The following is a 13,006-nucleotide window of genomic DNA, read 5'->3' as shown; positions in this document are numbered from 1 at the left end:
CACAACAGAACAGAAGAACATCAAAATATATTAAAGTTCTGATAAATAAACTGTATAAAAATACAAACTTAAGGTATGAAACTTAAAGTCCGTTGAAAAAATACACAATAACAAAAAAAAAGTATCAGTGATGCTAAAAGGGACATTGTAGAGTGCCCTGTGGTGGACAAACTATGCTGTACTATTTTTTATTTATTTTTTAAATCGGCACATATAAATGCCGATACGATAAATCGGGAAATGCCCAATATCGGCCGATAGTATCGGTCCGCCGATATATCAGTCGGGGTTCTACTGCAAACACACGCGCCACACACACACATCTTTTCTTGCCTCATCAGAGGTCAACTGAAACACAACACAAGGTGAGTCAACCACTTTGCAGTAGAGCATACATCACCAGTTATTTTCAGAAGGGGGAGGGGAAAGGAGGGATATTTACGTGGACGCTGCATCAGGGGACCACTCAGGGAACACAGACACACATAGTAAATCATAGTCCATGCACACACAAACACATAACTTAAAACATAGTTGCGTAAGCCGGAACACAACAGTTTTACTATATTTGTGAGCATGTCTGCTTCATTAATGTTTGTTTATTTAATTTGTTTAAGCAAACACTAACTCCGCCTCACCTTAAGTAAATTAAACCTACTCTGATCCCTGGCCTAAAACTATTAAACTTGCCTGTAAACAAATTAATACATATTCTCGTCTTTCGTGATGCATGACAGATGAGGAAATTAATTTGTGAGCACACAACTCCGGCCGTGCATGAAAAACAAAGTATAATTAGAACCTGATCTCATATGGCGTTACATTCAATTCACTTTATCTCTCGTGTTTTGTCTCTTTTCTCCTTCAAGAAAGACAGCAGCATCATCCTGAGTTGGCATGAATAGGAGCAGAAAAAAAAAAGAGAATGAGAGGGTGGCAGGTGGGAATGTCAACAGAGAATTAGGTGAGTGTGCGAGACGAAGATGAAAAGAAGAGGAAAGAATGGTGTGAGAAGGCTAAAGTGGGGCAAAGAACAGGGAGGACAGCGACCAAACAGCTCAAAGGGGAGAAAGAAGTGAAGTTACCAGGGGGAGAAGAGACGAAAACAGAAAGAGAGAGCGAGGCGATAGTAGACTGCATTCAAACAGAAAAACAAAGATATAAATAAAGTGACTGATAGAAGCAAGAGTGTGTGTTTCTGTGTGTGTGGGCTGCCAAAGTCTCTCTGGGTCTACCGCCATGCCAGGGTCAATGCAGGCACAGGTGCACACACACACACACACACACACACACACACACACACACACACACACACACCCACACACAAAAAACCAGATGGCAGGGATTAGCCACCAGCAAAGTGACAGCAATAGACAAATAGACAGAGAGGGTGAAAGAGAAAGAAGGTGTAGGAATTAATAACAGAGTGATGGTATTTGAGAAACAGGTAAAAGCTAAGAGAAAGGATAAGAGTGAGAATGGCAGGTATAGGGAACAATGTTGATGTTGAATCAGAGAAAGGCAGAAAGAGGGGGAGACAGAGAGAGAGAGAGAGAGAGAGAGAGAGAGAGAGAGAGAGAGAGAGGAGAGAGAGGAGGTAGGATCACTGGGCATCGCGAGCATGCGAGGATCAGTAGCAACAGAATGAAACGGAGAGAGAGATAGAGAGCAGTAAAGAGTCGGAGGAGAGCGCTACTGAGGACGAAAGGACTATCAGAGATTAGAGAGAGAGACACCGAGAACAAGCATGCGGACCAAAGGGAAGGAAAAAAAAAGGTAAATGACTGCAAAAGCAATGAAAGACAGTTGTTAGGAAAGTGTATGTGAAAGCATACAAGCAATCCTGAAATGTTTTCTTCTTGGTAAAGATGCTCTATTATGACATTCTGAGGAATCTCTCCAGTCTCGTACTTTATTTTCAAAGCAGCTCATTCAATATGTATGACACTGGAGAGGATTTGGATGGAGGTACTGGTGATTGTATAAAAGCAAGCCACAGTGAGCCAACTGGACTAATGGACACAATCCTTAGGTATAACCTCTGGAACCCAAAAACAAACTAAAAAAACACAGTATCTGGCTTTAAAGTATTTGGGCATCGTGTTTCCTACAGATTCTGTAGCTGTTACAAAAGTCTGTACATCTCTACTTCAGAAAGGCTGTTTTTTTTAACTGTCTGTGTGTGTATTTTTGTTTAAAGTAGTGTGCTCACAACATCACATTGTGGATAAATGTCTGTGTGTGTGTGTGTGTGTGTGTGTGTGTGTGTGTGTGTGTGTGTGTGTGTGTGTGTGTGTGTTGTGTGTGGTGGTGTTGGGTGGTGTTGTGTGTGTGTGCGTATGTGTGTGTGGTGTGTGCGTGGCAGGTGAGTAATCCTATCCAGCTGTCACAGTAGGATTTGCTGCATATGATTATGTTTGTGTGCATTTGTGTACAGTATGTGTGTGCAATGCTTATTTTGTGTTTCACAATGCATCATTATTCAAAATCCTTGCTTTTAACAAGGATTACAAATGCTTCTGTCAATTTACAGTACGTTTGTCCGTGTGAGTGTGTCTGTATCTGTTGCCCCATTTTTAAGAGCCTCTGAACCAATAGCCAGCTAGTGTAGCTCTAATATGGGATTATACACTAATGTTACCCCTGTGCATCTGTATTTGTGTTTGTGTGTGTGTATTTGTGTTTGTGTGTGTGTGTGCACTATATATTACACTATATACACTTATAATACCATATCAGCCAGTTAAGAACATACTTTAAAAATGACAGTTTGTGCATATGCATGTGTGTGTGCGCTTGTCCTTCATTGACACAGATAAAGTTAAAGTCAAGATCAGAGTAAGGAAATAATCTTCGTTGGTATTCCTAAGAATTATTTTTACTGACAGATCATTTTAATTCACATTAAAATCGTTGAAGAGGAGGATCAAAATTCTGTTATGTTTGCTTAAAAAATATTTAAAACAAATACATACAAACAAATACAAAAATTGGTCCTATAGGGCATTTGTTGATAATCATGTCATAATGCTTTAATATATAGGCTGCTTGTTGTGGATACGTGGTTATTAATGATGCATCAGAACATTGCTAAGTGTATTTCTCTGTTTTCATCCTTGAAAGAATGATGCATAGCCAACATATGCTGGCAGGAATTTGATTCAGTAATAATCAAATCTCTAAATATTTCAATTTATTACGATTGTGCATTATTGATTTAGATTTTCTCATTACTTTAATGTTTTCTTTTTCAATATTTATGAGTGTTGTCAACTTAGAGAAACAAACCAAAACTTGAATTCTTTTGGCAACATTTCAAAACGTGTAAAATGTACTTTAAAGTTGTTTACATGTCTAGATTACTGCATATATTGGAAACAACTGCAGCATAAAAGGGATCATTTGAAGGAGTATAATGCAAATTACAGACTAGGGAAACCTAATCAATATGTCATGACATTATACCGCATTGACTTTAATTAAACCCCATTTCTCCTGAGAATGACAGACAATGGGAAGAAAGAGAGATAAAGGTTAAAGGGGGATTGACAGCAAGACAGAGTCAAAGCAAAACATATCTACTTTCATACACATAAATGTGTTTGTGTTTGTGTGTCATTGACACTCTGCTAACCAGACAGACAATGAACAAGTGATGAGAAGGAGACCAGATGTGGTGAAAGCAAAGAAGACTAGAAAGTCAGAAGGGCAGGAAGATGGATGAGGAAGAGGATGGGAGGGCAGCGGGGGCAAGAGGATGGAGAGATGAGAGGAGGAGAAATAGATTGGGGGTTAATGATGGAGAGATTGTATGGGACGTGTGGACAGGATGAGTGATATGGCAGAGAAGAGAAAGATGAGATAATAGAAGAGAAAAGAGAGAACAATGAGAGGATGAGGGCAGGTGAGGAGGGATAAAAAGATGAGGTGACAGGAAGAGAAGGATAAAAGTGAGAGAGCGGTGTGCAGTTTGAGCAAAAATACAAAACAGACTAAATCAACTCTATTAGCCACACTGATAAGATGTGTGTGTGGTCGTGCATCTGCAGCATCCCCTCTAACTAAGCCACTCTGTTTTCCCTTGTGGTGTAGAGGATCTATTTTCTCACTGTATTACGTCTATCTCTGATTATCAAATATTTGTTGGCAAATATCTCAAAAATATTAAGGTTTACATCAGTTTCTCTGCTCTGCTGCTCAACCAACACACATTCCTCTAGCCAACAACAAAACAAATGAATTAAGCCGGCAGATGAATTTGTCAATAATACGCTCTTTGTCTATATTTCACCCCTTTTCTTGTTACAGGTACCTAACTGGTTGTAAATAAGCCAACACCATAAAACCGAACCGAATTTTTAAAAAAAATTCTCTGAGGGGCCCCTCTGACTGGAACAGGTTATTAGTTTGAATTGTGTCCTATATTCGCCCTCATAAACAAGTGAAAGGGGCTAAAATGGATTCAAACTTATGAGAAAGTTGGATTTGGGGAAAAGGAGCCTCAGACAGGTTTAAACACATCCTCAGATCAAAAAATTAATTAATGTGTGGAAGTGAAGATAAACAGGGAAGTTATTAGTTAGTTTTTAGTTAGTTATTTATGTTCTGATCACAAATGATCACTGAATGGCATCCCTTAAAATTTCCAGGTACAACTTTTGACGTCTACTAATGTTCATGCATGCAAAACTGGAAGACTCAAACCCTTTCAAATGACTTCAAATGAATATCAGTGTTTTCATTATCTGAGGGTTCCTTAGAGAAAAGGCTGAGAAGTTCAGGCTAGTCTGCCTCACAGCTCTAATGAAGAATTAAGTAATCTCTGGCGAAATTCATTTCCTGCCTTTGTCTAATTCCTGCATTATTGATTAAAACATGTGCACACACACTTAAACACAGGGTGGTCGGACTGGGGGGGAAAAGGGGACTTAGTACCCAGGGCCCTCATGTGAGGAGGGCCCAAAAAGATGCTAGAATGAATAGCTGTGGATGCCCGTAGAAATACTTTTCTATAGGGCCCAGAATTTGTGATACGCCCCTGCTTACACACAAAGCACATTCACTCAGAAGTGTGTATCCAGGGGGCAAGGACCGACAATGTTGGCTCGCAGCTTATTGCTTCAAGGGTTTCTAGACACATGAAGGCAAAAATCAGAATCCTGATGCTCATTCTTGTTTGGAACAAAGTTAAATTCTCATAGGCATGATAAAGATGGAGGGCCAGATTGGAGAGCAAGTCTAACATGAACACACAGTACACAGTGTGCGGTAGAGTAGTGGCTCCTGATGTGGGTGCCCTGAGGACAGGCCGAGGGTGCCGCAAGATTTATCATATCATTTTTAATTTATGGTGCGTTTTTAATAAAACTTCAAAACTTTCAAAATGGCTAATGACTTGATAAATCAGGGTTGTCATAGTAACATAACACTCAAGAGAAAGATTTTTTTAATAGTGACCGTCGGAGCAAGCAATGGCATTTGACACAGTGAACAAATCTCAAAGAAATGCTGGTACATCTCAGACCTCAACAGAGTCTGAGACCACCGATTAAACTACAATCAGATTAAACAAAACAGGTTCTGGCTGCTTCTAGGGGATAGACCTGCAGCTTGTGCTCTCTCTCTCTCTCTCTCTCTCTCTCTCCGCACATACCAGCAGGCTCAGATGTACCAAATGTCTGCAACCTTTTTTGTTTTATTTTGTTTATTCAACCTTAGATATACCCTCATTTTAAATAATATATATATATATATATATATATAGATATTATATATATTATGGCATGCCGTTTAGGAATAATATATATATGAAGTTTATCCATCTGAATATATGGAATGAAAGGATGAATTATTGAATGAAGTCTGAATATATGGATGAAGTCTGAATATATTGGAATGAAGTCTGAATATATGGATGAAAGTCTGATATATGGAATGAAGTCAATATATGGAATGAAGTCTGAATATATGGAATGAAGTCTGAATATATGGAAGTCTGAATATCTGAAGATGAATATATGGAATGAAAGTCTGATATATGAATGAAAGTCTGAATATATGATGAAAGTCTGAATAATTATGAAAGTCTGAATATGGAATGAAGTTGTATTGAATGAAGTCTGATATATGGATGAAGTCTGAATAATGGAATGAAAGTCTGAATGTAGATGACGAGTCATACGGCGCTGGCGCCATCTTGTGTTGTGGCTGATTAATCAGGATGTAACAAATGTGGACGCTATGAGTGAATCGGCTAGGAATCTAGTGTCAGCTATTTTGAGCAATGAAGAGATATTAACACTCTGGCAAATGCATGTACGGGCCAAATACTGGTAACCGTACCAGTGCCCACACCATTACTTCCAGTTGAAGTGTTACTTCTGCCGACATCTCCCAAAGAGACTCAAATTCCTTCAAGAATGATGATTGTTCTTTCGGCAACGTTTGTTGAACAGATTGCTTATAAGCACTAAGAATGTCGCATAATGGAAATATGATCCTCAAGTGACGCTATCTAATTCAAAACTGTTTGTGTCGTTTGGAGTATGACCAGTTGTTGCAAAAAAAACCCTGCAGTTCAACAAAGTATTGGACTATTTTCAGCCGATGCCATTTTGTAAATCCAGTGAATTCAGAAAGGTATCCCTTTGGTGACATTTCTGTCAATGTTCCAACTTTCATTCATATATTCAGACTTGTTCCATATATTCAGCATTTTTCAGATTATTCCATATATTCAGACTTCATCCATATATTCAGATATCATCTATTCACTTTCATTCCATATATTCAGACTTTCATTCCATATATTCAGATTCATTCCAATATTCAGACTCATTCCATAATTCAGACCATTCCATATATCAGACTCCATTCATATATTCAGATGGATAAACTTCATATATATATATATATTCCTAAAGGCATGCATAATATATATATATATATATATATATATATCTAATATATTCTATATATATATATATATAGATATATATATACACTGTATATATTCAACTACTGATTAACATATATTAATTAAAACTGTCACAACCGAGAAGAGTCTTTGTATTCATGTCATCTTGGGCGTTGGGTGGCCATGATAAAGAAATTGCAAAAAAGATTGGAACCACTGCGTAGAGCACGATGCTTTTAATTATTCTATTTTGCAATAAATAATGCATGTAGTGTGTGTAGGAAACTTACATTAAGTTCTCACATTGCGTTTCTCGGACAGAAACAGTTTCTATTGTTGCCTTGCTCGAAGAGACACTTGAGTCTCTTAATATCAGCGAGGCGCACACAGTCTGCCCCAAACAATGCTTCAATAAGAATCCAAACTTGGATTATGCAGGGTTCGCTGAGATACTTGGCTTTGTAAAATGAACATTAGCCTTTGTGGATTCTGGCTTTTCAGTTGAAATGCTGATTAAAGTGCACTGTCCCTGAAAAATACAGTGGAAGCCAATTAATATGCAACAGACAACAAAACCAGACTGCAGACGAGAGAGAGGAGAGAGAGAGAGAGAGAGAGAGAGAGAGAGAGAGAGAGAGAGAGAGAAAGAGATAGACAAAGAGAGAGAGCTGAGCAAGTTTCCTGGTTGTTTTGATGATCCTTCCCTCTGTCTAAGGTGCAGGGATATACATTAGGCGTGCCATGACACTTAAAGATGCAGTAGGTAAGACTTATAAAACTAACTTTCTGTCATATTGCTGAAACTGACCCTATGTTTGAGTAGACATGCAGGAAACCGTCACAGGTCGGATTCGAACCCTGGACCTCTGCGTCGAGGCATAATCCTCTAGTACATGTGTGCCTAATCTACCTACTGAGCCAACCAAGCCACTTCTAAGGTGATTCTTAAGTGATATGCTGAACAGATTTCCAAACTGCTTCCATGGAAGATGTCGAGGCATGATGCATCATCAGTTTCATAGACTTACATAAGCATAAAAAGATAAAACAAAGTTCACCAATGAAAATCACATGCTAAAAAAGAAAAGGTGTATTTTTTCCTTTGACTACAGACATCAGAGGAAAAAACTGACTACACTGCCCAAGATGCAATAAAAAAAAATAATGATAAAATAAATAAATAAAGCTGCATTTGTGCTGTTATGGCAGTGAGAGGCCCAGAGACAGTGAGCGAGTAAAGCAGTGTGATTACAGAGCAGTAAAGCGAGTCTCAGTCTCCCTAAAACACACACACGGCCCGTCAATTGGCAGTTGACAAATGAGGCTCACCTTGAAACGACAGGGGACTCGATTCGCTGGAGCATTCATTGCTCTGTTACTACTGCAATGGCGTGGGTTTGCATTCATTCACACACACAGAAACACACAGACACACAGACAGAAACAACAACAACAACAACAACAAACAAGAGAGAAAGACTGCCTCTTATAGACAAATCTTGAACAGCCCAAATTCACCAACTGGTAAATTAAACTTGTTGCACGTAGAACTAGATTTTATAAAAAGCTGCACCCTGTCTAGAGCGTGTGTGTGTCTGTGGCGACAGATGCTCAAGCAGTGCATATTGATTACTGGTGAGCAGTGTGTGCGGCTTCCCAGATTTTCCTCTTCTTTAATGTCCGTCTCTTCACATATCTCTCTCTGCCATGCTTCTCTCTTTATTCTTTAACCAAGTCTATCGAACACTATTGGAGAAAGTGGGCATTTGCATCTCTTCCTCACACACACACACACACACACACACACACACATCAATTTCATCTGTTCTCCCCCCTTATCCCTCTACCACTTTTCTGCACCTCCCTGACCTGCTGTCTTCCCTGTTTTCCTCTTTTGTCACCTACCCTTCATCCCCCGGTCAACAGTCACCTCCCCATCTCCTCCCCGCTCATTTTGCTCTGCCAGAAGTGTGATGTGGGCGAGAGACTAAGACTAAATATAGAGACAGAGGGAAGGGAGAGAGAAACGCACAGAAAATCAAAGACAGCATGACTGAGATGGAAAAGGGGGCGGTAAGTGGAAAAGTGTGACAACAAACAAGGGTAACAAAGAAAGACGAAGGTGATGAGAGGAGAGTGGTAACCAATAAGGTGTACAAAGAGAGAGATAGAGAGCTAGAGAGTGTTAGAAAGATGAAGAGAGGCAGGGGTGTGAATCAGTAAAAGTGACTTCTGAGGATATGGTGCCACTTTCTGCCTGACAGCCTGCAGGTCAGGGGTGAAGAGTGAGACTTGAGATGGTAGGCATGCACACAAACGTGCACTCTCACAAAAACATACATGGATAGATGGGGAGAGCGAGGAGAGAGAGAGAGAGAGAGAGTTTGTTGCAGCAGGTGCTCTGGTGTGGCTGCTGGTGGAAAGACAAATGCTTGGAAATGAGCTGCAGTGAAATTACCTCAAATTGACTTAGTCTGAATCCCAAAGCAAAGTGCTTGACAACACACATATACACACTAGTACATATGCACGCACATCTTCAGTCCTCACTGTCTCCGTCGCACACAAACAAACACTGGCTTGCTCTCTTATTCTTGCTCTCCCTCTCTCGGTTTTTCTCAGGATAAAATGTCATCATCATCTACACATCTAAGTCCATTTCTTATCCACATGGTGGCTAGAGCCTGCTTTGCAAATAGATTTCACACGTGTGCATGTGTGCAAACAAACACACACACACACACCCACACCCCAAAAACAAAACAAAAAGAACGCAACCTGGAAGGATGGCAGGGTGTGTGAACTCTGGGTCACAACCTGTGTGGTCCACTCCAGGACACTCTTTGCCACAGTTACCATAGTACCCAGTCACAAACAGGCTGGCGGGACTGTTACTTATGTGTGACCCTATGCTAGCTCTCAGGCAATTCCGCAGTCCGTGAGCCAAACACACTGTCAAGATATTTACATAAATACCAGTGAAGTCACTGAAGTAGAAATCCTTTGATCTAAAGCGCCTTACGTAAAAACCTTAGATTTTGAAGCTCTGCCGGCTGTCAGTGAAACTCTCGATCACAATTGTGGCCCAAGAATGGCTTTGTCATGGGCAATAACGGTACAGTAGGCCTACTGTGTGACACTGACTGTTGTTGTCTCAGCTAACGTGTAGAAATATCATTAACTAGGCATACAGACTGGAAACCCATGTACAGGCCCAACAGCATAATTAACTGTATTCACTCAATTTTAATATTTAATGACATTAAATGAAAATGGAAATTCCAAAGAGACTGACAACATTAGTTACACTTGACATCAGGAAAAAAAGGAATGAAAGGGCTAAAATGCCCATTTAAATTTTACTCATGCTCTCAAAACAGCATGTGACATCAGGCTTCATAATACATACATACACACACACACATATATATATATATATATATATATATATATAAATAATATAGGTCACACAGAGCATTGCTTTGAGAGAATGTGTGTATAACGCTAATCCTGAATACACATGAACTATTAGTGCAGCAGTCAGACTCTTCCCAGTCTGTATGAGATCACTAGTGAGAACATATTTTTAACTGCTACAGGGCTACGGACAGATTTATGAAACTTCTGGAACCTTGAGCATTAATCTGATGCCTTCGCTTTTGAAACAAGCCTCCTATTAAAAACTTTTTTGTAAATAATATTTTAGGTTCTTAAACTAATAGGTAAACAGACATTTAATTTATTTTGAAAGATTTTGCACAGTTCCAACCTTGCCCCTATACAGCAAAATCTTTGATGTGATGTTGCACCAGCTGGCTTAAAAAATAATCTCTTTCAGTGTGTGCGTGTGTGTGTGTTTGTGTGTGTGTGTGTCTCTCTCACATTACACACTGACTGCAACTAAACAACTTCAATGTAATGAGGATAGGAGAAAAAGAAAAAATTGATTGAGACATAAAGATGATATCAATCTGCTGACTGCCTAATATCATGTGCAAATTGTCTTTCGTGAAGCATTCAGGAATCAACAGTATACTGTTTTCTCAAGTTGGTCGGATTTCAATGTAGTTGGATAGAAGAAATTTGCTGAAATATATCTGAACCTGAACCTACCACATGTCTAAAATGTATTGATGCTCGTATTTTTTTCAGAGACACTTTGAAGTCAAACAACAGTTACAGTATAAGTGTTATAAACCACGGAACTGCAAATTACCCTGAGCAGCTAAATGTGCGATTCCATTACTTGACTGCTCATTTCTGACCTGACAAATATGGCTCCAGCCCATTTCTAATGCTTGTAAACATAGCATAAATTGGTTTAACCAACTTCCATTTACTCTCTTATTTATCTTTGATGTATCCGGCCAATATGTGCTGCTGCAATGGCCCAATTGTCCTTGTGAGAAAAAAGTGGACATACTGCCCCAATTTTATCAGCTAATACACAAGATTAAAGCTGCAGTAGGTAGAAGGCAAAAAGCGCCAGAATTTCAAGTAGAGGCCTTTTCCTGCAGTTCTCTCTCTGTCGCTCCCATCTCTGTCTGCATGTGCATACCAGCCAGAACGCTCTCAACAGAAACAGAGCTAAGAGGACGTGCAGAAGTATAGTTTTCTCTCAGACCACTGAATTACATTATGCTTCCAACGGCTTCAAAAATATACTGCGTACCACAGCTTTAAAGCATTTTATTAAGGTCATCCTCTTCTTATTTTAAAGATTATTATTTTTTGGGCTTTTCTGCCTTCATTTGACAGGACAGCTAGGTGAGAAAGAGGGGAGAGAAGGGGAAGACATGCAGGAAACCGTCACAGGTCGGATTTGAACCCTAGACCTCTGCGTCAAGGCATAATCCTCCAGTGTATGTGTGCATAATCTACCTACTGAGCCAACCAAGCCACTTCTAAGGTGATTCTTAAGTGATTTTAATTGATTAAGGTCAAATGGCTAATTTTGCTCCCTCCTAAACAATCCAACCATGTTCACCATAAAAAACAAATAAGGATTGTATGTAATAAGATAGCTATGCATTGAAATACATTTTTCTGCCTAACAAACAATTCAATACAAAGTAGACATATCAACACTGACTTTCGGCCTGTCTACCTCCTTAAAAGAGGAAGATTGGCAGAAACCATGTTGCAGAACATTATGCTGAACAGATTTCCAAACTGCTTCCATGGAAGATGTCGAGGCATGATGCATCATCAGTTTACATACCACTGCGGGAGGCAAACACAACCTCATTTGAAATGTGTTACACTGTGTCATCACGTGACGACACAGCATACGGACCGAAGTACGGAGTGTGAACTGGTAGCTGGAGCGATGCCAGTTCACCTCCTGGTGGACCCTCTTACTCGTGTGTAATTGTAATTCCTGGGGATTAATAAAAAGTATAAATAAATAAAAAAATTATTATTGAGATTTCTCTGCTCTTTACTGTTCTCTCAAGAGAAACAGCTTGTAGCTCTCACCACCTGCCGGTCTAATAAGAGGTTGATAGAGTTTCATCGATCTGGTCAGTGTCTGCATTCAGTCAAGGTGGAATCTTTTATATGGAGCTTTGCATTCCTTTGCCAATCTGACCATTTATCCCCTGTCTTTCTCTTCTGTCGTTTCTCTCATTGTCTTTCTCTTTTTGTTCTCTCTCTTCAGAACAAACCCGGAATACCCAGAGAATCCATCGAACTCATCATCTGCGGGCCATTGTTTAGAGACAGAGAAAAGCCTTGACAGTGATGTCCAATCAGAAGTAGTTAATCTAGTAAGGAGGTCATTAATGTAAGGACATTAAGGGTTTAAAGCCTTATTGGATATTGGATTCCTGTCTCCAGTTTTCAAATACAAACTCTCTCACACTGCCTCACAAACACGCAAATTCATTTGGGTAAACAAAAGCTGGAAACATTCCCTCTTTTTATTGGATATAATCCTGCTGACGTTGGCTGATATCAATGCTGCCCTCCATCCCGTTCAGCTCCTCAGGGGGCTGAGCCAAGCTGCAGAGGAGTATGGGCAGAAGGGTGGCTGACCCAACCAATCCGGTGCCTGCGCTGGGGGTGCCTCTGGCAGGGGGGCGATGGGGG

General features: G+C 39.8%; 2 protein-coding genes across 2 annotated transcripts in view; one reads left to right on the top strand and one right to left on the bottom strand.

Annotated features, from left to right (window-relative positions):
• The window catches only part of dock2 (dedicator of cytokinesis 2), a 130,433-nt gene that overhangs the window by 24,042 nt on the left and 93,385 nt on the right, over positions 1-13,006 (bottom strand).
• The window catches only part of insyn2b (inhibitory synaptic factor family member 2B), a 21,906-nt gene continuing 10,458 nt past the window's right edge, over positions 1,559-13,006 (top strand). Inside the window, 2 exon segments of the mRNA XM_032528000.1 lie at positions 1,559-1,776; positions 12,576-13,006. Of these exon segments, the coding sequence (XP_032383891.1) occupies positions 12,932-13,006 (75 nt within the window). The 5' untranslated portion in view covers positions 1,559-1,776; positions 12,576-12,931.

Source organism: Etheostoma spectabile, chromosome 10, assembly GCF_008692095.1.
Source record: "Etheostoma spectabile isolate EspeVRDwgs_2016 chromosome 10, UIUC_Espe_1.0, whole genome shotgun sequence".
NCBI classification, from domain to species: domain Eukaryota; kingdom Metazoa; phylum Chordata; class Actinopteri; order Perciformes; family Percidae; genus Etheostoma; species Etheostoma spectabile.
Note: the sequence above shows the minus strand (reverse complement) of the source record. Positions and strands in the feature narration are given on the sequence as shown.